At 34.7% G+C, this 24,827-nt stretch overlaps 3 protein-coding genes across 6 annotated transcripts; all 3 read left to right on the top strand.

Annotated features, from left to right (window-relative positions):
- The first annotated feature begins 88 nt into the window (after window positions 1–88).
- Window positions 89–2,997, top strand: LOC111430148 (mitochondrial outer membrane import complex protein METAXIN-like). Its single transcript, XM_023066327.1, has 6 exons — window positions 89–348; window positions 520–854; window positions 984–1,060; window positions 1,139–1,199; window positions 1,806–1,980; window positions 2,650–2,997. The coding sequence occupies exons 1-6, from the start codon at window positions 183–185 to the stop codon at window positions 2,832–2,834; spliced, it is 999 nt and encodes a 332-aa protein (XP_022922095.1). The 5' UTR covers window positions 89–182; the 3' UTR covers window positions 2,835–2,997.
- Window positions 2,998–8,833: 5,836 nt separating this feature from the next.
- LOC111429757 (cadmium/zinc-transporting ATPase HMA3-like) lies at window positions 8,834–14,682 on the top strand. 2 transcript variants are annotated; one of them, XM_023065747.1, is made up of 10 exons: window positions 8,834–8,944; window positions 9,120–9,355; window positions 9,778–10,041; window positions 10,274–10,371; window positions 10,479–10,734; window positions 10,818–10,955; window positions 11,029–11,359; window positions 11,455–11,657; window positions 11,772–11,974; window positions 12,378–14,682. In XM_023065747.1, the coding sequence occupies exons 2-10, from the start codon at window positions 9,151–9,153 to the stop codon at window positions 14,412–14,414; spliced, it is 3,735 nt and encodes a 1,244-aa protein (XP_022921515.1). In that variant the 5' UTR covers window positions 8,834–8,944; window positions 9,120–9,150; the 3' UTR covers window positions 14,415–14,682. The 2 variants fall into 2 exon arrangements, with proteins under 2 accessions (XP_022921515.1, XP_022921517.1); XM_023065749.1 differs by having other exon boundaries at window positions 8,869–8,930.
- A 1,756-nt stretch (window positions 14,683–16,438) lies between these two features.
- Window positions 16,439–24,827, top strand: LOC111429883. Of its 3 annotated transcripts, XM_023065953.1 has the most exons (14): window positions 16,439–16,678; window positions 17,004–17,069; window positions 18,430–18,480; window positions 20,069–20,123; window positions 20,676–21,179; window positions 21,504–21,602; window positions 21,821–21,921; window positions 22,011–22,082; window positions 22,294–22,384; window positions 22,822–22,902; window positions 23,711–23,770; window positions 23,852–23,974; window positions 24,181–24,219; window positions 24,293–24,827. In XM_023065953.1, the coding sequence occupies exons 5-14, from the start codon at window positions 20,781–20,783 to the stop codon at window positions 24,419–24,421; spliced, it is 1,194 nt and encodes a 397-aa protein (XP_022921721.1). In that variant the 5' UTR covers window positions 16,439–16,678; window positions 17,004–17,069; window positions 18,430–18,480; window positions 20,069–20,123; window positions 20,676–20,780; the 3' UTR covers window positions 24,422–24,827. The 3 variants fall into 3 exon arrangements, with proteins under 3 accessions (XP_022921721.1, XP_022921723.1, XP_022921722.1); XM_023065954.1 differs by lacking the exons at window positions 16,439–16,678; window positions 17,004–17,069; window positions 18,430–18,480 and having other exon boundaries at window positions 19,531–20,123; window positions 24,293–24,421; window positions 24,526–24,827; XM_023065955.1 differs by lacking the exons at window positions 16,439–16,678; window positions 17,004–17,069; window positions 18,430–18,480; window positions 24,181–24,219; window positions 24,293–24,827 and adding an exon at window positions 24,074–24,173 and having other exon boundaries at window positions 19,528–20,123.

Here is a 24,827-nt window from a genome sequence, read left to right as displayed (position 1 = left end):
AATAATAAATAAACAAATAAAAACGTTAAAATAAATAATAATAATAATAATAATAATAAAAGGAATATTAGAGAAAGTATCGTTTTGGTTGGAAGAACATAAAAGCCCCTTCTTCTAAATTGGCCCTCCTAAAACCCTTCGACCTGAAACTAATTTACAGTGGTTGCAGAGATTCTCCGTTTATGGAGCAAATGAGTGGAAGGGGAGAAGAAGGGTTGACTTTGATTGCGAGGAAACCGTGTTTCAATCTGCCCACTGGATGCCCAGATTGCTTGCCGGTTTATATCTACCTAAAATTGGCCAATCTCCATTTCCACTTGGATTTCAATCTCATCTACCCCGAGTCTGGTAATCTACCATGTCTATGCCCTAATTCCTTCCTTCTTTTTTGTTCTTTCATATGTGTAGTTAGTTTCGCTACTGATTTCATGGCTGGAGGTGTATAGACTGGCAAAGGATTTAGATTCCTTTTCCATTTCCAGTGAATTAACAAGTATGGCATCTGTTTTTCTCTGGCAGATATAATTCCTTATGTTGAAACTGGTAACTATGTGGCGTACAATAACGAGAGGGGTGGGGTCATTGAGTGTTTAAGACAGGATGGTATTCTTGATCTCGACACCGAGTTTCTCTCGGTTCCGGAATGGGTATCTGCAAAATCTATGGTTAGTTCGTGGCTTGCAGATGCAGTCATGTACGAGCTTTGGTTGGGAACTGATGGTGGTTCTGCTCAAAAGGTCTATTATTCTGATCTTCCCTGGCCGATTGGAAAGGTTCTGTATTTTAAGAAAGTACACTTTGCGAAGCTCCAACTTGGGATTGACAAAGAAAATGCTGAGCGAAGAGAAGAACAGGTTATAAATCTTCTTTTTCTTACTACTTGAACATCAATTCAATTGGTAGAGAGTGATCGATGAAGGGCTCTTTCAAATTTGTCCCCTGTTTCTTGATATCGCGAATTGAGTTCATTTATTGGCTGACAGATTTATAGAAATGCAAATCTTGCTTATGGAGCTTTGTCAACTAGATTAGGAGACCAGAATTTTTTATTTGAGAACAGGTGAATCTCTTGTTGTATATTATATCCTTCTTTAACCTTCCTAATAATTTGATAATGCATCACTTTGTTATATTGTAGGCCTTCAAGTTTAGATGCACTTGTTCTTGGGCATCTACTATTCACTCTTCAAGTACTACCGGTGAGTTATTTTCAGATCATTCTTCAGTTGTTGTAGTTGAATGTTTCTTATTCTTTTAAAATGTTAATTGTTCAGTAGTAGTAGCTCTCTTATCTTTAGAGAAATGGAGGTCATAAGAACAATTATTTGCAGTTTTTCATATGTTTTTTTCCATCTAATCGACTTCCATATCTCGATCTTGATTTCCGATAACATCTTTATATCGATGGATCCTTAAGCATATCTTGAGATACAGTTATTGGTATTACTTTTAAGAAGTAATAACATGTTTTTAAATGATCATCTTACGAAGTTATACAATATATAATATGTTTATAAATCATGAAGTGATTTCTCATAGTTAAGGTGCCGGAATTTTTCTTTCCTACTTTTGAATCTTGTCTTTCACCAATTAACTGTTTTATCATTGAAAAATATAACAATATATCGATACCTTACTGCATTAATTTCCACCCACATCTTATTAAAATATCCCGCTTAACGGACCTTGATCTTTGTATGATAGACAGTGCATTATTCCAAACATTGTTTTCTTTCTTTCTTTCTTTCTTCTCAACTTAAATGAAGTTCTTACTCTGGGCCTTGTTGGTATTCTCTACTATGTAGGAAACGTCAGTGCTTCGCAGTAAGCTTTTAGAGCATAGTAACCTCGTACGATATGCTGAAAAATGTATGACAGAGTTGATAGAAGTTGATACTTCATCGTTACCATCATCTTCTTCTGCGCGTTCCAGTTCAGGGGCTTCGTCATCAGCACCAAGAAGGGGTCCTTATAACTGGAGTAAGATATTTTATACTTGCTATCAAATGTTTTCTTCTTTACACTTGATGAAATTAGTTTATTGAACGAGGGCCATGATGTTATGTTGTTAATGCATTTCCAATAGTCCTTATTCCTTAATTTGTTTGCTAGAGGCACTCTATGATCTTCATTTGTTCATCCATTATTGTAGTTGTTCACTTTAAAAATATTTGGTATTATACTTATATGCATCATCTCTGTTGTTCCTCTGATGTTTCTATCCTCTCTCTTTCTTCCTTTGTGGTGAGAATTGTATTGTGGAATGAAGAAGATAGTTCCATATATTTTGCGAATCCTTTTTTTCCACTCGTCTACGACGATATATCACCGAACACATTGTATCCATTCACCAGTCTAAATTCAGTCCTATTGAATGGGCACCATACTCTTCTTAGGATGATGGACTGTGATTTTGGGTGCTCTTCTTTTTTTTTTCAACATATGAAATCCAATACAGTCGTTGATTTCTTTAATCTTGAAAATCCTTTTAGTTTTTCTTTGGATACCTGGAAGATCATTTCTATTCCAAGTTTCTAGGCATTGAATGCCCAACAAAGTGAAATTACAATGTGAATTTACTTTCAAATGCACCAAGATAAGATAGGAAATCAATTATTTTCTCAATATATTTGTTGCATCATTCATCAGGCTCAAAGCCGAAGAGCAAGCAGAAGAAAGAAAAGACGGAAGAGGAGAAAACATTCAAAAGGAGAGGCAAGTATTTTGTAGGCGCACAGGTAGTGGCAGTTCTACTGTTTCTAACCCTCATGGGCAGGGGTGATGATGCTGAAATGGAGCTGGATGACGATGAAGGGTATGATTATAGTGAATGAAGAGTTCTTCAATATCTACATTTTTGGAAGTGATGACAAAGCCAGTAGCTTTTACTTTCACCAAACATTTTTTAAATGGAAGAGAAGTTTGCCTTTCTTTGAAATTTTGAAGAGCTCTTCTGATAGTTTGCTGGATTCTTCTAAACAACTGTTTTCATTACTTGATTCATTTCAATAACTCTTGCGCAGTTCTTCCACTCAAGTGAACAAAATTAAGCAAATATTCTGGTTGTCGTTGGATGAAAGTCCCATGTCCCCTAAATTAGGGAATGATCATGGGTTTATAATCTTAAGAATACTATCTCTATGGGTATGAGGCCTTTTGGGAAGCCCAAAGCAAAGCCATGAGAGCTTATGTTTAAAGTGGACAATATCGTACCATTGTGGAGAGTTGTATTCATATAACACTTGCCATCTTGTCAAACTTACTTTCTATTTGTCAAGATGGCAAGAACATTGCCAAATTGGGCTTCGTCTTGCCAAATTAACTATGGCAAGTCTTGGTCGAGTGGGCTATTGGGCCTAATTATAAGAAACACTTTCCATTTCGTGGGGTGATTTGAAATTGCAAGTTAAGTAGATATAACTTATAATTCATCCATGGTGTCTCTTTATCTTTGCTTGTGTTTGGTCATTGTGTGACCGACCATCTTTTTTAGACTACCTATTAATCATCGCCTTAACAAGTTATTGTTTTATAAGCTAATTAATCAAATATGTTTATTTAATTAATTATTTACAAAAATATATATTTGGGATGAATTACTCATTTTATATTAATTCATCAGATTTATAATGAAGTGGTTATTTTTAAAGTAAAAATGATATAATTTAATCCAATTAAAATAAACCTTAGTTTTATATTATTCATGTGGTGTTTATTATTATAATTTTTAAAAATTAAAATCTCATTTGACTTTTGAAACCTTCAGAGAAAAGGAAACCACATTTTCTTCAACCAATTGAAAATGCATTAGAAAAAGGAAGAAAAAGTCAAAATCGTAATTTTGTTGTTTAATAATGAGAAAAAAAAAAAAAACTATAACCACTAAAAATGGCACCATAAAAATAAAAATAATAATTAAAAAACCCACAAAGTCAATATTACCCACAAAACATAAGTCCCTATAATTTCTTTCCATTTTGCCTTCTCTTCCAATCACATTTTAAAGAAGTTATTCATGATATTCATAATTAAAATTATCTTAAATAGTCTTCTTCATAATTAAAGTATATTTTTTTTGACATTTGAGAATGCAAAAAAAAAAAAAAACATTATTAAATAATTAAGTTTTTTTTTCTTCTCCTTTTTAATATTTAATTTTCGGGTTTCAATTTTTTAAAAAAATAGTGGAAAAGTATTAGCCAAAAAAGGAAAAAAAAAGAAAGTAATGATTGATTTAAATGGAGAATAAGATGAAGAGAGATGGAAGAGAATATAAAGACATGTCTCAAATTTCATCGTGCAAGAAAAAGACAAAATATATTTTTTAATTTAGTTCTCATTCAATTAAAACGACGTGGCTCAAATCTATCACCAACAGATATTATTTTCTTTGCATTTTTTATTTATGGGTTTTTCTTCAAGAATTTTAAAACGAGTATTGGTGAAGCTTTGTATCCAATTAAAAACAATGTTCTGTCCCCTCTCTAATCAACGTGTGATTTCACTCGTAAAAGAAAAAAAAAACATTTTTTTTTTTCAATTTTGTTGGTTGGTGATAAAAACAATGAAGATGAAGTGTCGTTATCATGGAGCATTATATCTTAGTTCCCATCCCATGCCTTTATGTATGGTGAGGTTTGAAACAAGCGGCTGGGAGAACGACATGTCGTCAAAATCTTCTCATCCTTTTGTCGTCTCGAAAAGCCAACCAATCTTCTATTTTTCTAAAATTATTTCTTTATTCATTGTTTTTCTTGTGGGTCTTATATCTCATATTTTATTATAAGCTATGGACGTAAAAAACATAACCAAAATTAATGTTTCTTCTCAACCTTTAATATCCGATAAATTAATTAATTTACGTATTGTTTCACCATACTCATAATAGTTATTAATATATATTTGAAATATATTCATTAATTATTATTTTTGAAACGTATAATTATTATATATATATATATATATAATATTATATTATTGAGAATTAGTGGAGGAAGATTTTAGTGGGCCTTAGTAATGAGGAGAAAAACGAAAATTTAATTGTATTAGACCAATCATGGGCTTCAACTTGGGCCTCCTTCTCCAATTTGGGACATTATAATTTAATATTAAAATATGAGCCATAATAACAAATTTTTAATTTATTTTAATAATTTTTTTTTTTTTTGTGAACGTGATAAAACTATGGTTTTTTTTTTTTTTTTTTTCATTTCAAATATTAAAAAAAAAAAACAATAATTAAACCTCTTATTTCAAAACGCACTAAATCCCACTTAAAATACAACCCGTTGATTTTGGCAAAACTCTCGTGTCTTTTAGCTTGAGCCAATTGGAATATGCGAATCACATATTAAAATCCAATATATTCTCCCCTAATATATATTCTACATGTATTATTTTATTTTATGAATCTTAAAATTATAATAATAAAAATTTTAAAATATATTCGTCTTTTTACTTATTTTAATAAACATGTTCGGAAAAAACAAACATGTTTCCTCGGAACCATACAGGCAATGGATCAAATAAGAAGGTTATAATTTAAAGAATTGGAGAGTGCCAATGTGATCCATATTATTGAATTCATTAATGCGATGACGTCACGCGAAATAATGTGGTATTTTATAGGTCAAAAGTTATATAATGGTGAAAAAGGAGAGTTCCAATTTAAAATATGATAGTCTTTGGTGATGGTTGTCAATTTGAGAAATTTTAAACTAATTTGGTGTTCGAATATTATAAAGAGAATAATGAATGTGTAATGTATTCATAAATGATTGGTATCGTCCTTATTGGTAATTATACTGATAAAAATTTGTTACATGATAGCAATTTTCTGCTTATAAGCTACGGAAGTCATCGAAGATTATGAAAGCTTTTTATGATAACGAAGGATAAAGTTGGAAAAAGAAATCCATATATATATATATATATTTCGACCGAATCAACGTTACTTTTAATAAACATAAAATAAAATAAAAATTGGATAAAGTATTTGCTTTTCATAAGATTCATACCTAATTCCTTCACCATAGAAAAAAAAAAGCTCTTTATGAGGGATAAGATTATGAATGGAAAAAGCAAATGCAATTAAAATTAAAATTTCATTTTACTCCTTTTGCACAGTCATCACTCACTCAAAAAATGGTTCCTTCTCTTACTTGTCTACGCATTAAAATATTTTAAAATTTAATACGACTTCGAGTCCATTAATTATATTAAAAAAAGTGTACTTTCTTTTTAGTAGCTCAATTATAATTTATTTCAATAAAAAAATTTTGTGAGTAAAAACAAAACACGTTACAAAAAAATAAATTGTGTGATCGTGACACGAAGATGTAGAAAAATTATCGAGTCATCAAGTGTTAAATCCATATTTTAAGATCTGAATCTTGAGAATGAGACGCTAAATCAATGCTTAGTATAAACGGAATATCAAAAGACGATAACGGGCCATATTAAAAAAATTAAAAAGAATATTATTGACATTACAAATTTAACGAATTTTATTAGTTTTATATATCTTCTTATATAGATTTGCAATCAGACAAAAAAACTTTGTCCAAAGTGGCTTTTTATTAATTATAAGAATTATTGTTATGTATAACAATTATAAAAATTATTATTATTTTTGCAAATGGACTAATACCTATTATTTATTATTTATTAAGAGAAGAGGTCGACTAAATAGTACACTTTTCAAAGTCGGTGGATTAAAAATGTAATCTTTTTATTAAAAGCACGCTGTCGTAACATCATTCTCGTTCACTTAAATTAATTTAAGATTAAGTTGTATATCTTCAATCATATTTATTAATTAGTTAAATTTTCGACACAATTTTATAATAAAATAATTTTTTTTTTCTTTCTTCCATTTATTAATTTTATCGAAAGGAAATTGTAGACGGGAAAGTTAAAAATTATTATTTAATGTAATTTGGTTGATGACGTGTAAAACAAATATATTATAGGGCATTGGCAGGCGAATTCTTTATTAAAGTTTATCCGACGTGGAAGACTAGCTCAATAGACATACACTACATTTTGTTTCATCATTTTCCCTTTACAAAATTAAAGAAAAAAAAAATATATTTATTTCCTTTTATGCCTGTTTGAATGGAATGGGCTAAAATAATTGACTGTCGGTTTGACCCATATAGTTTACCGTCGCGTCACTCAATAACTAAATATATTTTAAATATTTAATTTAAAATTTTAGAAAATATGCTAAAATATGACTATTTTGGGATAAAAAAATATTATTCAATTTCATATAGTAATTAACAATAAAGTTTATTTAAAATTTAATAGAATTTGAAATAACTCAAAATTCTACACACATTATGTTTAAATGGTTGAGTGGATAAAATTGTAAAATTATGAATTTGTTAATAAACTTAAATCAAGTGTTATTACAAAATTCATATATTTTTAATAAATTAATAATATTGACTCAAATTATTGGTTCGTACATATTAAATCTGTCAGCAAAACACCTTTTAATAAAATAATTTAATTTCTAATTTTTTTTTCTTCCTTTTCTCTCCCAAACATTAAAATTTGGACGTCTCGTGCAGAGAAATATAAGTGAACTTTTCCACTTTATATTTGCAATAATGTAACTATTAAATAATTATTTATTTCAAGTAAAGATTTTGCAGAACATGGGCCAACCTGGAATACTATTTTTTTTTATTTTTTTATAAATTCTAAAATGCATAATAAATATCTAATATATATATATATATATATAAACATATTTTCGTGTAATTTTTTAAATTCCCAATTTATTTGATTTTAAGTAAAAATTGATTGATGTAATAGCTCGAAGTCCATTGCTAATATATATTGTTATATTGTCTATTTTAATCTGTTATGTTATATATATGTCATTAACTTCGTAATTTTAAAATAAATTTATTAGAGAGAAATTTTGACATTCTTATAAAAAATACTGCGTTCGTTAGCTGTGCGTGCGATGTGAGAAATGAGATGTCAAAATCATTTAGTTTGAATCATATTTTTGGTAACAAATTGAGGTTGCCAAAATATGGTGAATGTTAGGCATTAATCCCTGTTAGGAACTCAAAAAATTAAAATAGAAAGTCACCCAGATGGAAATTAATGCATGATAACGGTCCAATAAGGAAATTATATATATATATATATATAAACTATATCTCAAAATATTATAAATTTATTCTCTAATATTTATTTTAAATGGTCTAATTATATCTATTAACTCTTTAAATTTGTAAGATTTTATTAATTTTATAAATTTATTAAATTAAAAAAATAATACGACAGTTGTGGGATATAAAGAAATAATGGATTAAGATGCTTTTTATATATATATTTTAAAGACGGTAGGCATGTTAATTAATAATAAAGTATGAATTAAATCTGGTGAGTTAGGGTAATATTAGTAATTAATTAACCCAACACGCATAATAAATGTGCTTGTGGGATAGCTACCTGGATTCCATTTCCCTTTCATTCTATAAACCGCTTGTTTTATGTAGCCTCCTTTGTATTTAACCTCCTCCTTTGTATAAACTAATCCTGCTTACATTTTCATTAAAATTTTAAATTAATAGAGATTATATTTTTTTAAATATGATTAATCTATACTTATCCTATTCACATTCACACAATCATACTAAACAAGAGTCGAACTTCCTTGTATTAACTTAATTAAATTCCATTCTGAAAATTTTCGCAAGACAAAACATGTTGGAAGGACCACATAAACCACCACGAAATAATAAAAAAAAAAGAAAAAGAAATTGTACAACATCCACCGGCATCTTCCCTTTATAAAAAGGCAAGTCACAAGCTTTAGGCTTCATTATTTTAAGGTTAGCCATTCTTCCAATGCGCCATCATCAATCCTCTGCACGAAACGCCTTCTGTATTTGAGTAACGTTTTGGTAGCATTATCTGGGTTAATTCTCTTTCTCTTCCTCTAGAACGCTCAAAATTGGTAGCTTGTTACCATAACCACGCAATTCCCGAGAGAATCTTTTTCTGTTTATCCAACTTTAACTCTATTGGCTTGCACTGAAAAACCTGCCCATCGGCGTTACAAACTTTTATGTATTTATGCTTTTTATTTGCAGGGGGTTTCAATAGTGAGAGTCCACGGAGATTATGGCGGCGGCGGCGGCCGGAAACAATGGTGGCGCGTTGCAGAAGAGTTACTTTGATGTGTTGGGGATTTGCTGTTCTTCAGAAATTCCTCTGATTGAGAATATATTGAAGGAAATTGAAGGGATTAAAGAGATTAAAGTGATTGTCGCTACAAGAACTCTCATTGTTCTTCATGATAATCTCCTCGTTTCTCAAGCACAAATTGGTACGCTCAACCTCCATCTCTATCCTACGTGGATTTTTTATTTTATTTTAATATTTCATTTTTTAGTCTAAATTAAACAACATAATTTCATCGTCGTAATATTTATAAAATCACATCACAAAATTTGGGATAAAATTAGTGTTATTTGTTTTGTAAATGAGAATTTTTTAGATGGGGGAGAGGATGGAAGGGGAGTGGAACCCAATTAAATAAAGATGACGTGTAAAATAAATATGGTGGGCCCACCCTCATATATTCTGTTTCAAGTGACTGGTGACGTGGAAATTGTATCTTTTTTAAAGGAGAATAATTTCCTTTTTTCACGTCACTTCCTATTCTCTCATTTTTTTCAACCAAATATTTGGTGAATTAATTTACTTTAATAATATTAATTTTTAAATGGGAAAATAAAAATGTGACAGTTAAAGCCCTAAATCAAGCAAGACTTGAAGCGAACGTTAGAGCATACGGAGACCAGCAGAAAAATCACCGGAAAAAATGGCCCAGCCCTTATGCGGTGGCGAGTGGGCTGTTGCTGCTGGTTTCGTTTCTCAAATATGTGAATCCTGTTTTCAAATGGATGGCTTTGGCTGCCGTCGCCGCCGGTATCTGGCCCATTGCCCTCAAAAGCTTCACCGCCGTTCGCCATCTTAGAATCGACATCAACATTCTTGCTTTAATTGCCGGTAAAACAAAAATTTTATATTATAAATTTAATATCCAATTAATTGATAAATTTTTCGTAGTTTAATATATGAAACGACGGCGTAGCATTGGCCGTGACAGCGTTAGTTGCATGCTTTACCTGCCTTCAACGACGATGCACCCACGTGGCGATTTTATTTTATTTTGTTTATAATAAAAGAATTAACAATAATTATGAAACTTTTAATCTAAATAATAATTAAATTATTGCAGTGATCGGGACAATTGTGCTGAATGATTATTTGGAAGCGGCCACCATCGTCTTCCTCTTCACAATCGCCGAATGGCTCGAATCCAGAGCCGGCCACAAGGTTTCTTTTTTTTTGTTTTTTTTTTCTCTCTGAAATAATGTTCATTGCAAGAACAATCGCAAATCTAAAACTCAACCAAATTATGGAACATCGAAAACTGTGCTTAGGCCAACGCCGTCATGTCGTCCCTTCTAAGCATCGCCCCTCAGAAAGCGGTTCTAGCCGACACGGGCGTAGTTGTCGGCGCCGACGAGGTCAAATTGGGGACTCTGCTGGCGGTGAAGGCTGGTGAGGACATACCCATTGATGGAATCGTTGTGGAGGGAAAATGCGAAGTGGATGAGAAAACCCTTACAGGTGAATCTTTCCCTGTTGCCAAACAGAAGGATTCCACTGTTTGGGCTGGTACCATTAATTTAAACGGTAATCTCTCTCTCTGTTTGATGAATTCTTTTCTGGTTTGGAATGTTAGGGAAGTTTTTGATTGTGGGGTCTTTTCGATTCAGGCTATGTTACTGTAAAAACTACTGCTCTTGCTGAAGATTGTGTGGTGGCTAAAATGGCTAAGCTGGTTGAAGAGGCTCAGAATAGTAAATCTAGAACTCAAAGGTTCATTGACAAATGTGCTAAATTCTATACTCCAGGTATGCCCACCAACTGTTTGAAGAAAGTCCTGTAAAAGCCACGGCTGCTAAAATTCATTTTTCTGATATGCAGCTGTTATAATCATATCAACTGGCATAGCGGTGATTCCATTTGCTTTGAGACTGCACAATCGCAGCCATTGGTTTCACTTGGCACTGGTTGTGCTAGTGAGCGCGTGTCCCTGTGCACTCATCCTTTCGACCCCTGTTGCGTCTTTCTGTGCACTTACCAAGGCAGCAACCTCTGGTCTCTTGATCAAAGGAGGTGACTGCCTCGAAACTCTTGGCAAGATTAAGATCATGGCCTTTGATAAAACTGGGACAATAACAAGAGGGGAATTTATGGTCACTGAATTTCAAGCTCTTGATAAGGAAAATATAAGCTTAGACACATTGCTATACTGGTAAGTGCAAATCATCCTTCTATTTTGTTGAAGGGTTTATGCAGTATAAGGAAGCTAATGATTTTTGTGTCAAACTTTGCCTTCTCCTTTCCCAGGGTGTCGAGCATTGAGAGCAAGTCCAGTCATCCAATGGCAGCTGCACTTGTTGACCATGGAAGATCACTATCCATTAACCCCAAACCTGAAAATGTGGATGACTTTCAAAATTTCCCTGGAGAAGGTGTCCATGGGAGAATTGATGGGAAAGACATCTATATTGGAAATCGAAAAATTGCTACAAGAGCCAATTGTGAAACAGGTTGGATTTTTCATGTAAAAACTAGAGAGTTCTTAAGTTTTCTGTTTCGGTGGAGAGAACAAAAAGCAACCACTTTTTCTTATCATCCTAACTTCTGGATGTAAAAATTTCCAGTCCCAGAGATCAAAGATGAAGCAAAGGATGGAAGGACTGTTGGATACGTTTTCTGTGGGACTACTGCAGCTGGTATCTTTACTCTATCTGATTCTTGTAGAACCGGAGCTAAGGAGGCCATGGCTGAGATCCGATCTCTCGGTATAAAAACAACCATGCTCACCGGAGACAGTTCTGCAGCAGCCTTGCAAGCACAAAAAGAAGTAAGCATTCTATCCCCTGCATTGAATATGCAACATTGATAATGTCACATAATGGGCATGCGGCCATGGGCAACACGCCTTGGACAAGCATGACCGTAACAATTGACATATAGATTTTTCACGTAGCACTGAACAATATAGATCCCTCAAGAACTTTTCTCAGAATCGATCGGTTTGTTTGGTTGTAGGCTTTGGATGCTTTTGGTTCATGATTCTTATGAAGCCATCCTATTTGAGTTATATTGGTTATGTTGGATTATTATTATGCTCAATCCTTTACCAATGGCTAGTTTAAAACCCAAACTATTCAGAACAAGTAATAGTCCTTGTTACCATATATGTAAAAGGCCTACAATTCGTTATTGGAAAAGAGAATATAATGTTTCACTAACCTTATGTGCAGTTGGGAAAGGATTTAGAAACAGTTCATGCAGAACTTCTACCTGAAGACAAGACAAGACTCATCAATGACTTCAAAAGGGAGGGACCAACAGCCATGATTGGAGATGGTTTAAACGACGCCCCTGCCTTGGCGACAGCTGATATTGGTATATCAATGGGAATCTCTGGTTCAGCTCTCGCAATAGAAACTGGAGATGTAATTCTAATGACTAATGACATCAGGAAAATTCCGAAGGCCATTCGACTCGCAAGAAGAGCTAATAGGAAAGTAATCGAAAATGTGATTCTGTCGGTTGCTCCTAGGACTGCTATACTTGGCCTGGCATTTGGGGGCCATCCACTTGTTTGGGCAGCTGTTCTTGCTGATGTTGGTGCCTGTGTGCTAGTTATCCTTAACAGTATGCTCCTGCTGCGAGGAACTGAAGGACACAAAGGGAAAAAGGCTGGCATGTTTTCTGCTTCTCACTGTTCCTCCAAACATAAATGTTGTCATGTTGGTAGCCATTCAGAAGAACATGGTGGTCACACCCATGATCACGGTTGCAGCAATGAAAGTTCCCACTCTTCTAGTCATCATCAACACCACCATCACCATCACCATCACCATGAGCATGAGGACTGCGGCTCTCTCAGGAAAACTCATAATGGTTGCTCAACTCAGAAATGTGCTTCTACGTGTGATTCTGGGATGAAAAATTTGAGCTCATGCAAGAAAAGTAAACTCGTGGACTCATGTTCTAGGGCGGATGATCCTGCTGGCAGTGTAAAACCCTTTGAACATGAGCATTGCGTCCATAACAACCAGCCCGATGAACATGAACATTGCGTCCATAACAACCAGCCCGATGAACATGAACACTGCGTCCATAACAACCAGCCCGATGAACATGAACACTGCGTCCATAACAACCATCCCGATGAACATGAACACTGCGTCCATAACAACCGGCCCGATGAACATGAACATTGCGTCCATAACAACCATCCCGATGAACATGAGCACTGCGTCCATGACAACCAGCCCGATGAACATGAACATCATACCCATTTTTCATGTGATGATCATCATGTCGAGGACGAACATTGCTCTCTGAAGAATACACTAGAGTTTTGCTCGTTTCCGAGATGTGCATCAAATTCATGTGAGAAAATCCAGTGCACAAGCTCACCCGCCAGCCTTGATGGATCTGCAGGCAGTGATGAGCTCCATGAAAGTGGATGTTGTACTCATAATACCCAATCTGCTCAACATGATCATGAAATCCAAACTCTCAAATGTGATTTGGATGACAGCCACTCATCCAGTCCTGATCATCATAATGGTAATGGCTGTTGCTCACAAAAGAACTCTCAGAAGGTTTCTTTATCTCATCCAATGTGTCATTCTGAGACCTGCAATTCAAGTCCTTGTGGGAAAACCAAATGTGTGGATTCAACTGAGAAGCAACACACGCCTGAAGCCAGTCTAGAACTCCTCCAAGACCACAACCATTGCCACCAAGGAAGCTTCGACACTTCGAATTTCGTCTTGGAATCCCAGGAAAACCACGGGAAAAGCTGCAGTGGACCTTGTAAATCAAGACCACTAAGCAGGTGCACAGAGGATGAATGCACGGAAAGGGCTGAAATGATAGTTGATTGTGATGAAGCAAACGAGCACCACAAGATGAAACAACATCATTGCCATACTCATTTGAGTCTTGAAAATGAAGGAGTTCATCCTCATTGCAAGGCATCAAAAGGAGATAACGATGGAGCAATCAACAAAACCACAAATATCAAGCTCGAAGCAGCAGACCATTCGAACCCGAAACACGGCAACACTTGTAAGGCTTTGGAAAACAGAGAGACAAACAACAACTGTAAAACCTGCAGAAGAGGAAGCTCACAACTCAAAATTGGCAAAACTTGTGCAGGCTTGAAGAAGAACAGAGAAATACGTGGGTGTTGTAAGAGCTACATGAGGGAGTGCTGCAGGAAGCATGGTGATATCAGAATGGCAGTCCGAGGAGGCTTAAACGAAATCATCATAGAATAGATCATGTAAGCTAGTTCTTATGTAACTATGCTTTCCCATAATACCATTTGATGAAAATGTCATCACAGAAAGCATCATTACTAGTTATTACTACTGTATGAATATGATGTAATTGTTGATATCCAAGTGCAGGAAATAGTTTGATATCTGTGGATGCATGAGAATCTCTCTGTTTCAGTAATGTTGATGAACAGAGACCATTCGGAATGGCTTCCAATTTGCAGTATAGTGGGAGTGGGAATCATGGGCTTAGACCCATGTTTTTGCAGGTTTTCTTCCCCATGTCATCTCACGAATCTGTTCTCCATGGATAAGATTCGCCACGACTCTGCTCAAAGCTGAATTCTAGCCGATCATCGGCTCCGTACGCCGTTGACAAACTGTCTTTTATTCTTGGAATCTTAGCTGATAAACAATATCTTTAGGTCATAAGAAGTTTGCTTTTTAACCCTATAAATAGTTGCTGCTGATCCATGCATCTTGTAAACATATAGATGAACAGAAGTCCTTAGGGATGGATTATTTGTATCGAGGAATGATGCATGAACAGATAGTGAGTGGAACCTGAGCCAAGAATGACTTGTCGGCCGAATTTTGATACCCATTTTTTCCGTCGGCACTGTCTTCTTCGGCTCTCGCTCCCTCTCGATCTTTCTCATGCTTCATTCTCGATGATCTTCAACAGTTTTGTAGCCTAATCCTAATGATTTTGCTGCTATAGATTCATAAGAAGAGATGGTTTCTCGAGATCGAAGAATAATGCATGAAGAGATGGTGAGTGGAATTTGAGCCAAGAATGACTTGCTGGCCGGCTCTCCGCCAGCACAGTCTTCTTCGGCTCTCGTTCCCTCTCCATCTTTCTCATGCTTCATTTTCGATCATCTTCCACGTCCTTAGCTCAATCTTAATCATTTTTAATGTTGGTGCGTCGATGATTATTGGGAGTGAGGCCACGTTGGTTAATTTAGTAGAAGATCGTGGATTTATAAGTGAAAAATGCTATCTCTATTGGTATTAAGCCTTTCGGGGAAGTTCAAAGCAAAGCCACAAGAGCTTATACTGGAGAGTCGCTCAATAATTCTTGTTCATGTGAGATTCTCTCCTGGGATTCCACCACCCCCTTTCCCTCTCCCTTGGAGTCAAAATATAGCCATACCCCAAGTTGTCGAGAGAATATATTTATTTTTCTCTAACTCCAAAACGTCATGTCGAGTGTTGTTCGATTTTTATCTTATAAACAAATCTCAAAATATAATTTTTGTAACAACTCATGCTCAAAATTCATAATTCAAATTCAGCATTTGATGACCTCAACATTCCCTTACATCCCTGCATCATGTTTACGTGACCTATTATTCGCTTCTTAAGAGTGAAAACTATCTCCATAAAACAACACGAGTCATTTTAACATGTTCTATTCTCACTCACATGTATCCTAAGAAAATTGATAAGAGGACATTGAACACAGAATGACTCTAAGTTAAACACATTTAACCATAAAGTTTCTATGATAGAGCCATCGAAATTGAATGAGCACCTTATTGATATATGCAACGACTTCCAATTCTTTTAAGTCTTTCTTAGTCGTCTTATCTTCAAGATCGCTCTCATTCAAATATGTTCTCGATTCTTTACTCACCAATATTATGAGATTTTCCCCGGGCTTCCCATCCTCTCCCCTCTCCCTTGGAATCAAAATATAGGCATACACCAAGTTGTCAATAAATGGTTGTGCTTATTATTCTCTTATCCAAATAGAATTCTCAACCATTTGGTTCCACCACTTATCATCAGAAATAAATTAGACTTAACTAATCCGGTGTATTTTAAAGTGAAATAAGGTAATTTCACTAATAGGAGCACAAATTAACTTAATTAATCAGGTGTATTTTTTTTTAATTTTATTATTATTATATTGTAAGTTGCAAAGCTAATTATGCTTTTGGAGTTCGTTGAAATTAAAAACTTTGGGACATATTGATATTACACCAAATTAGAAGGCTTAATATGCAAAATCTCTCAACGTCAATTGAAATAGTACAACTCAAAACAACTCCTCCCGCCCCCGCCATACTCGTCCGACGTCTCAGTGCTCGTGGTTTCTTCGATGGCAGATTTTAAGCCCTTTCTAGGGTTCCGGTTCTCTATTTTCTTCTGGATTCTCATTTCAACCTCCATTGCTGCTGATCAACCGCTTGAAGAACTCAACGCCTTACATTTCCCGCCGGAGCTTCAGCTGCTGAAGTCTAAGATCTCGTTTCTCGGTCAGTTTTGCGTCATTGCTTCCTCTTCCTCTTCATAATTCTACTGTGCCTGTTTTTTTTTTCTTTTCTAGGAAGTGTGGAAGAAGAAGAGGAAACTCTTTTGGTTGAGTTTCAAAATTCAGCAAACTGTTCATTGTGCTATACGCTTTTTTTTTTTTACCTCCCGGGAGGATTTTCGTTTACGGTTGATTATTGAACTTGGAATGTATCTGACCTTTAGATGTTAGAGAAACATTATGTTTACATTCTGTTCTGTTCAATTCCGTGAAGTGAGTTCCATTTATCTGATTTTCGCTGTTCTTTATTCTTGTGTTGTCTTGTGAAGAATCAACTCATTCAAGAGCAATCAGGCAAGGTTGTGATGTTGGAGAGGGACATTGCATTTCTTCGGGTGAGGCCTCTTCAAACACATATTTTTGAAAATGAACTCTCATTTGTGCTTGATCATTACACATGATACAGCACCTCATGACTTTCTTTTCAGCACTCACTAGTTTTCTTTATTTGGACGTTGTGGTGTCTAATGAATTTGTGTTTTGTGGCATCTGAGAATTTGACTTTTGACAAATCAATTCCTCTTGATAGCAAAATAGATTTACTGTTAACAAGGAGCATTCGAGTAAGGAATATACACTTCCACGAGCTGATGAACTTGAGGGGCAGGTTTTAGCATCTGAGCTGTTTCCTTCTGCGTTCTTCCATTATCTGATAATATTGTCCCTAAGTTAGTAGACTTCAAAAAGCCAACATGAACCTACTTCAAAGCTTAAGCATCTACTCCGTCCCTTAAGGTTGGAAGTTCAAGTCCCCACCCCCAATTTTTGTAGTCAAGGTTGCTAAAGTTAAGGTAACGAAGAGCAAAATCAGCAAATACATATATATACTTTGGAATTCCACCGACGAGGGAGCACCATTGTTGGTAGTTATCATCCGTTCAGTGCTTTGGCTTTAACAATTAACGTTCAATAAATGTAGACGCCTTTTCATGTCGAAGAGACCGAGTTCCAATGACATTGGAAAATTTGGAGTTATTTATTCCTCTCATAGGTTAAGATTTCCTAAATTACATACATCATGTGTCTCCCAATAATAAGCAATCCACAATACAAAATTTTGCTGCACTCAAGTTACAAATGATAAAACCGAACAACGCTAGTCCAAGTGCTTCTAGATATGCAGGTTTGAGTTAAGGTTATTGACCCACTCGAGTGGTGAAGTGGACTTCCATTCTTAACTGGTCGAATGATTTGAAGTTCCTGTCATATTTAATGTTGACTACTCATTGCTTCAAATGAGCACTCCAAATTCATCTAACCTTCTGATCTTAAGTTAATTCCAAATGTATTATCATCTTTGGACTTTCTATCCTGAGTTGCAGCTAACATTTTACATCAGGGGTTGTTGCTAGATCTCTTATTTTGACTGCTATGATAACATTGCATATACATTGACTAACAATTAGGTTTAAATTGCTGTGTTTATGAAACAAATCCTACACTAAAGGGATATGTTCATTTACTAATCCTGTTGGGCTTGTATCGTTTACTGTAATTAATTACAGTTGAAAATTATTCCCAAGTTATTCTGAGAACAACTCAATCAAGAGTAGCTTGAAAAAGTGTAATCCAATATGTTTTCTCTATTAAAAAAAAAAAAAAAAAACTATTTGAAAAATATTAAGAACTATTTTTCTTCTATCTCATTCGTACACACACCGAATTTAATTTTTTTGACCCATCTCTTTTTTGCAGTCACTTTGGTATGAAAGTGGAGGAGCGGTGGCAAATAAAGCATATCAAAAGGTTTGTTTCTCTCATGTTTTAAATCACTTGCACCATTTTGATCGATAATCTTAAGTTGAAACCTCTTGTTTCCTGTTAGTTCGATTAGATAACAGTATTTTCAATTCAATTATTGAGGGCCCAAAAACGTGATTGGAGCACTGGGAGTGCAAAAGGCACGACCAATTAACCGACATCTTTACTAAACTTTTGCTCATGTTTTGTTGTTTCTTAAACTTTAGTTTGACCAAGTAATGATTTTTTTTTTTTTTTTCATGGAGTTAAAACTTCAAGTAGGGTGGGAAAGTCTAAGTTCTAAAACAAAGGGGTCGATGATCTGAATTTTAGAGCTAATTAACCTGTTAACTGTGGAGGGAGAATTTAACTTTTTAGGATAAATTTCGTTTGGAGTTGGATGTGTTAATCTTAGTTTTAGTTTAATTTAAGTGCATTAATTTTCTTCTTTGATTAAGGTTGATTGTATATTCTTGCTGTTGGAAGAACTAACCAAAAAAGTAAAGGATATAATTTTAGTTCTTCAAAGAAAAAAAAAAAAGGAAAAAAAAAACACCATCCATCATAGAGTGGGTTGCTCGAAAACCTGTTCATAATAAAAAGCTTTTTAGAGTAGGGAAATCTCTATCCTAGAAAAAGCTATATTAAATCACAGCAATATAATTTGTTTTTTTGAAAAAAAAAGGTTTCCATATTTTTTTCTGTATATTTGCAAGGCACAAATCAGTTCTTACCATGCATAAAATAAATAACAACTACTCAAACATTAACATATAGAAGATAAAAACAAAATAAAAACATAATAATAAAAAGTTTTAAGATTTTTTTTTTTGTGTGTATATATTAAAGTTAAGAACCAAATAGATGTAAATCGACAGGTTGTTGTACTATCTTAAGATTTTGTAGATCAAATTTAGATAGATGTAAATCGACAGGTTGTTGTACCATCTTAAGATTTTATAGATCAAATTTAAATAATTGAATCCATCAAATGATTGACTTCTATTATAAATAAAATTTATTGTATTAAAATTTATAATTAATTCCACCTACTCTATTTTAATGTTTGTAAATATTTGAATTATGATCATAATTTAATCAACTCAGATTTTCTATTTAAATGATTTAGTTGTTAAATTATTTTTATGATTGATGATTTCATTATTTTCCATTTGAATAAATAACGCGCTGAGTGTGGGCCTAATTTTGACGAAAAGGCGAACATTGTTTTCGTTTTTTGAGTTCAAATGATTTTTGCCATTTTAAATAATATTAATAAATAAAAATGAGAAGTTAAGAATTTTATATATATATTGTGAAATTAAAAAACGTCGTCCTGAAAAATGCTGTGCACTTGAAACTGGAACGCCTGCTCCGTCCAAGGTTCGGCTCTCCCACATTGTTTTCCCTCCTTTTTTAGAGAGGAGAAGAGAGAGAAGGAGCACGACAACGAAGCGTTTCTGACATGGAAATGGAAATCATAGACTTTACGGGACAAGTTATTAAATTATCTCCATTTCTTCCAGGCATATGAATGCCTGATTGTTCTATTTCTTTTTTCATTTTTCATGATTTGGAATTTGGATCTCGGAAGGGGACGGGGCGAAGTTCTGATACTCGACCGTTGGTTCGTGGGTCGATATCATTCTGTGAGTATGGTTTTTTAGCTCATTTCATCTTTGTTACATTTGTTTTTTTTTCTTTAATCACTAAGTTGAGTGTTCGGATTCCGATTCCCGTTCCGGTTCCGGTTCCGGTTCTGATTCCTTTTTTCTTTTACACCTTCCCATCCTAATTAGTTATTTGTAGTTTTGGATTGTCGGATTGCTCTTAGTTTTCTTTCAGAGGAATCTAGGCTCTAGATTTTCTCTTCTTTAATTGTTATTGTGATTTTTTCCCACAGTTGACTACTGGTTTTAGTTTGTTTGCGCTTTCGATTTGAGTTCACAGCGTCTTTTCTTAATGTTTTTATTCTTGTCATTTGGGGTGGGGTGGGGATTGTTGGAAAGTGACTTACTGCAAAAGTTTCTATCAGTATACAGGGCTGTGACCTTGTGTACTGCTCATGTGTGTTTACCATAGCAGGAATTATGGTACTATTGTGTTCTTTAATCATTGGGAGCTTTGCCTTTTCCATTTTGGCTAATCAGAAGATTCTTTAGAACTCACGACAAAATTTTGTGTATGCCATCAAATTGCAGATTTTCCTTCATCAGTCAACTTTCAGATTTTCTGGTAACTTTTGGCATGTACTTTCTCATTGGAGGAGTGCATATTGGTAGATAGCAATTACAATGGAAATATAGATGCAGTACATTTTGTTGAAGATGAAGACAACTCAGGCGTTTTGTCATAGTGAGATGCAGATTTTCCCTGGGCCTCGCTATCGTACTCATATGAAACAGCCCTTATGGATTATCATCTTGGTTTCCTTCATCATTGTCTTCCTTATCTGTGCATACATGTATCCACCTCAAACTAGCGATGCCTGTTACATTTTTTCTTCTAGAGGCTGTAAGGTCATTATGGACTGGCTTCCGCCTGCTCCTGCTAGAGAACTTACTGATGAAGAGGTTGCTTCTCATGTTTTTATTCGAGAAATTTTGAATTCACCTATTGTTCCATCAAAAACTCCAAAGTTAGCATTTATGTTTTTGACTCCTGGGTCTTTGCCGTTTGAGAAGCTGTGGGATAAATTTTTCAATGTAAGTTTTTGTTTTTCCTTATCTAAGCTGGTGATCTTTATTCTTCTTGTATTTTTCTTTGTAGTTATTTCCCTGCAATAACTTAATGGTGTATGTGCATTTAGCTCGTGAAAAACTACTCAATTATTACGTGCATAGCATACCAAAAAACTGATTTTTTTTAATTTAGTTTCATAAGCCAGTGATAATGATATCCATCAAGGCTTTGAAAGAAGGGGAATTAGTTGTTTTAACATTGGCTCATTACTCATTCATTGTAAATCCATTACTTCTTTATCCACGGACTGACTTTTTATGGAAAAACTCGTTCATATCTCCTGGCAGGGTCATGAAGGAAAATTCACTGTTTATGTCCATGCATCTAAGGAGAGACCAACTCATGTCAGCAGCCACTTTTTGGATCGGGATATTCATAGTGATCAGGTGCCTTATGTTATACTTATAAAACTAAAAGAAAGCTATTAGTCTATATGGCGTCAGAATGAAATTCCCATTGTCTGTGCGTATGCTAGCCTGATGTTATATTTCTACTCATGTCATATGGATAATTCTTGCCACGTTATATACATCTTATCCTTTTCCTGAAGCCCCTTTTTGATGAGCATGTAAATAATTGGACACTTAATTGATTACTATTGCAGGTGGTGTGGGGTAAAATTACCATGGTTGATGCGGAGAGAAGATTGCTGGCAAATGCTCTAATGGATCCAGATAATCACCATTTTGTTTTACTTTCTGATAGGTGACTGAAATCTCAGTTTTTTTTCTTTTATCTTTCATGAGTTGTATTACATTCTTATTCTCAACTATAATGTTCCTTTTATTTTGCAGTTGTGTGCCTTTGTATGGTTTTGACTATATCTACAAGTATCTGATGCATTCAAATATAAGTTTTGTAGACTGGTGAGTTATATACCTTCACACTTCCTCTCCACTTGTTCATTTGCTTATGACTTACACAGTATAGCTATTACTCCCAACTTCTCTGTGAAAACACACACACACACACGACTCCTAGCAGCTGGTTACTTGTCAGATTGCAAGACCTTCTACAATTTAATACTGCGTATTGATTTGTTTGTAGAATATTTCTAATAGATACCAATTTTCTCAGCTTTAAGGATCCTGGTCCACATGGAAATGGCAGGTATTCAGAGCACATGTTACCGGAAGTGGAGGAGAAACACTTTAGAAAAGGTGCACAGGTACACTCCGGAAATTTCGATCATTCATCTAACTTTCCACAAATTTGATTAGTTCATGCTGCTGCATTTTATTTTTTTATTTTTTTTTATCGTGTGTTGGTGTGGAAGAAACCTTTTGTACACTAACGGAAAGAATTAAGTACTTAGGTTCTTTCGTTAGCTTCTGTGCTTGTCTGGGTTGCCACTGTAACTGTTCAAAACTTAAAAATAGTTCTCTTGTTTATTTTTAGCCATTTGAAATGTCGCAGAACTTCAAGGGCTTAGGTTGGGTTTGATGGGTTAGACTTATGGATGCACTGATTCATACATCTGCCTATTTGTTTAGCATCTTTGACCTTAAGGCTTAGATTTGAAATTGAGATATTTCTTCCATGTGCAAATTGGACAATTAATGCATAGCTTGCAAGCTTAAGCTCAATTTTCCTTATTTTATGCAGTGGTTCACAATGAAACGGCAGCATGCTATAATAGTTTTGGCTGACAATCTTTATTACTCCAAATTTCGCAACTACTGCCAGGTGATTGCAAACTTATATCGTCTGTATGTCTGTTGCAGAATTAGGAAACTAATGTGTGTAGTTTTCTTTTACACAACATCTTATGGATATATTATAATATAATGCTCTCTTCTCTCACACACACACCACAGACACATTCATCAGAAGATAAGTTGAATTCAGATTCCTCATTTTCCTGTACATCCTGAGCAAAATTTCTTTTGATTATATAGCCCTTCTCATTTCTCACAAATATGCTGACACCATTCTTCCTAACCAAACTGTATGCGTGGTTTCTAATCATATCTAGTGAATTTTCTTTGGGTTTGACCTTTATGAGGAGTAGAAATTGAGAGTATTTTCTATTCTCTCTCCTCTGGCATCTCATTGGTGTGTCCTGGTGCGCCCTGTCAATCGCTTTATGCGTGCTTACACGTCTGCATTCACTTATCCTACTGACAGCAATTTATTGGGTTTGAGGTTTTATGTTAGTTCTTTTTATGTACAACCAGTTCTATTTGTCTGTCAAGATCTTGTCCTCTCAAAGCTCTCAGGGGGCATATTTTCAATTTTTGTTTCATTGCCTGGACAAATTCACATGAGACTCCATTTTATTAAGTAGGTAGTGTAATCTCTGGTCCCCAAAATTTTGGAAGGTTTGTTTGTTTTTTCTTTTGGTTTGTATGTACTCCAAGCACAAAGCTGTTTCTTCCTCCTTCTCTCATGTAATTGATCAGCATTAATGGCCAATTATGAGAAATCTTCTGCCCATGTGGTTACCAAATACGGACCCACCACCATGTATTGATATGTTAATTCTCATCCACAGCCAGGTTTAGAAGGACGCAATTGCATAGCTGATGAGCACTACTTGCCGACCTTTTTCAATGTAAGAGTTCCTCCAGACACATCTTACCACAGAGCATTTCCTGATTTCTTGCTAAAAGGTTCCCCTTTCTACAACCATTAGATGATTGACCCGACTGGAATTGCAAATTGGTCAGTAACGCATGTTGATTGGTCTGAAAGAAAGTGGCATCCAAAATCTTATAGAGCGGAGGCTATTACCTCTGAGCTTTTGCAGAATATTACGGTATGATTATTTATAATGTCAATATTTTCACTTACCGATTTTCATTAGTGAAGCTCCAAAATGTTAGCCTTTTCCAGTCATTTTTCTTACCAATTGCAGTTTGTCATCTACTCCCCCTTGTGTCACAGCCCTACCATATGGTAAGGTGATTTGAAGGGGAAAAGTGTTGTGGATGTTGATTATTTTTAATGGTGCTATCTTTGCAGTCGATTGATGTGAGTGTGCATGTAACAAGTGACAAGAAGGTATGCTTGTTCTGTTATTATAATAAAGTTTTGTTGATGTCTTGATATAATTGTTGTTTTTCTGGGTCTACAGAAAGAAGTACAGAGGTGGCCTTGCTTGTGGAATGGTTTGCATCGGCCATGTTACCTATTTGCAAGAAAATTCTATCCCCAAGCTTTGGATAAGTTGCTGTATCTTTTCACGAACTATACAACAATTTGAGTTAGGTTTTCATGTTTACATTTTTTTTTTTTTTTTGAAATTTCAGAATCTTTTGCTGCAACAATAACTTCACAGTTTGTTGTTCAATCTGGTCTTTTATTCAGTTCAAGGTTGTAAATTCCTGGCCTTGGGGAGGTTTTAATGTGACCGACCACCATTCTTGAGTGCATCGAGCTGCTTGCCGAGTGCGTATGGTGATCTGAGATTGGAAGGGAGCTAACATGTTGGTGTTGCTTCCTCGGGGATGGGCAATATATTATCTTTTTTTTACTTAACCTTTTTTAGGTGGTTTTTCCTCTTATTTTTAGAACACACGATTTTGAAGGAAGAATATTTCCCTAGATGTTGTAGTAATATTTTGTAAACATGAGGATCTGAATTTGCATCTTGCAATTTTTTACAAATA

Source organism: Cucurbita moschata, unplaced genomic scaffold (assembly GCF_002738365.1).
Source record: "Cucurbita moschata cultivar Rifu unplaced genomic scaffold, Cmos_1.0 Cmo_Scf00032, whole genome shotgun sequence".
In the NCBI taxonomy this organism is placed as follows: domain Eukaryota; kingdom Viridiplantae; phylum Streptophyta; class Magnoliopsida; order Cucurbitales; family Cucurbitaceae; genus Cucurbita; species Cucurbita moschata.
The sequence above is the reverse complement of the archived record's forward strand: the minus strand, read 5'-3'. Positions and strand labels throughout refer to the sequence as shown.

What these genes read in the sequence shown, in the direction of transcription:
- LOC111430148 (XM_023066327.1), top strand. Translation starts at nt 183, where the DNA reads ATGGAGCAAATGAGTGGAAGGGGAGAAGAAGGGTTGACTTTGATTGCG. An exon ending in AATTTTTTATTTGAGAACAG is followed by an intron (nt 1,061 to 1,138) that starts GTGAATCTCTTG and finishes GTTATATTGTAG; the next exon opens with GCCTTCAAGTTTAGATGCAC. An exon ending in AAGGGGTCCTTATAACTGGA is followed by an intron (nt 1,981 to 2,649) that starts GTAAGATATTTT and finishes ATCATTCATCAG; the next exon opens with GCTCAAAGCCGAAGAGCAAG.
- LOC111429757 (XM_023065747.1), top strand. Translation starts at nt 9,151, where the DNA reads ATGGCGGCGGCGGCGGCCGGAAACAATGGTGGCGCGTTGCAGAAGAGT. An exon ending in TGCTAAATTCTATACTCCAG is followed by an intron (nt 10,956 to 11,028) that starts GTATGCCCACCA and finishes TCTGATATGCAG; the next exon opens with CTGTTATAATCATATCAACT. An exon ending in CCTTGCAAGCACAAAAAGAA is followed by an intron (nt 11,975 to 12,377) that starts GTAAGCATTCTA and finishes CCTTATGTGCAG; the next exon opens with TTGGGAAAGGATTTAGAAAC.
- LOC111429883 (XM_023065953.1), top strand. Translation starts at nt 20,781, where the DNA reads ATGCAGTACATTTTGTTGAAGATGAAGACAACTCAGGCGTTTTGTCAT. An exon ending in TTTGTTTTACTTTCTGATAG is followed by an intron (nt 21,922 to 22,010) that starts GTGACTGAAATC and finishes TTTATTTTGCAG; the next exon opens with TTGTGTGCCTTTGTATGGTT. An exon ending in ACTTTAGAAAAGGTGCACAG is followed by an intron (nt 22,385 to 22,821) that starts GTACACTCCGGA and finishes TATTTTATGCAG; the next exon opens with TGGTTCACAATGAAACGGCA.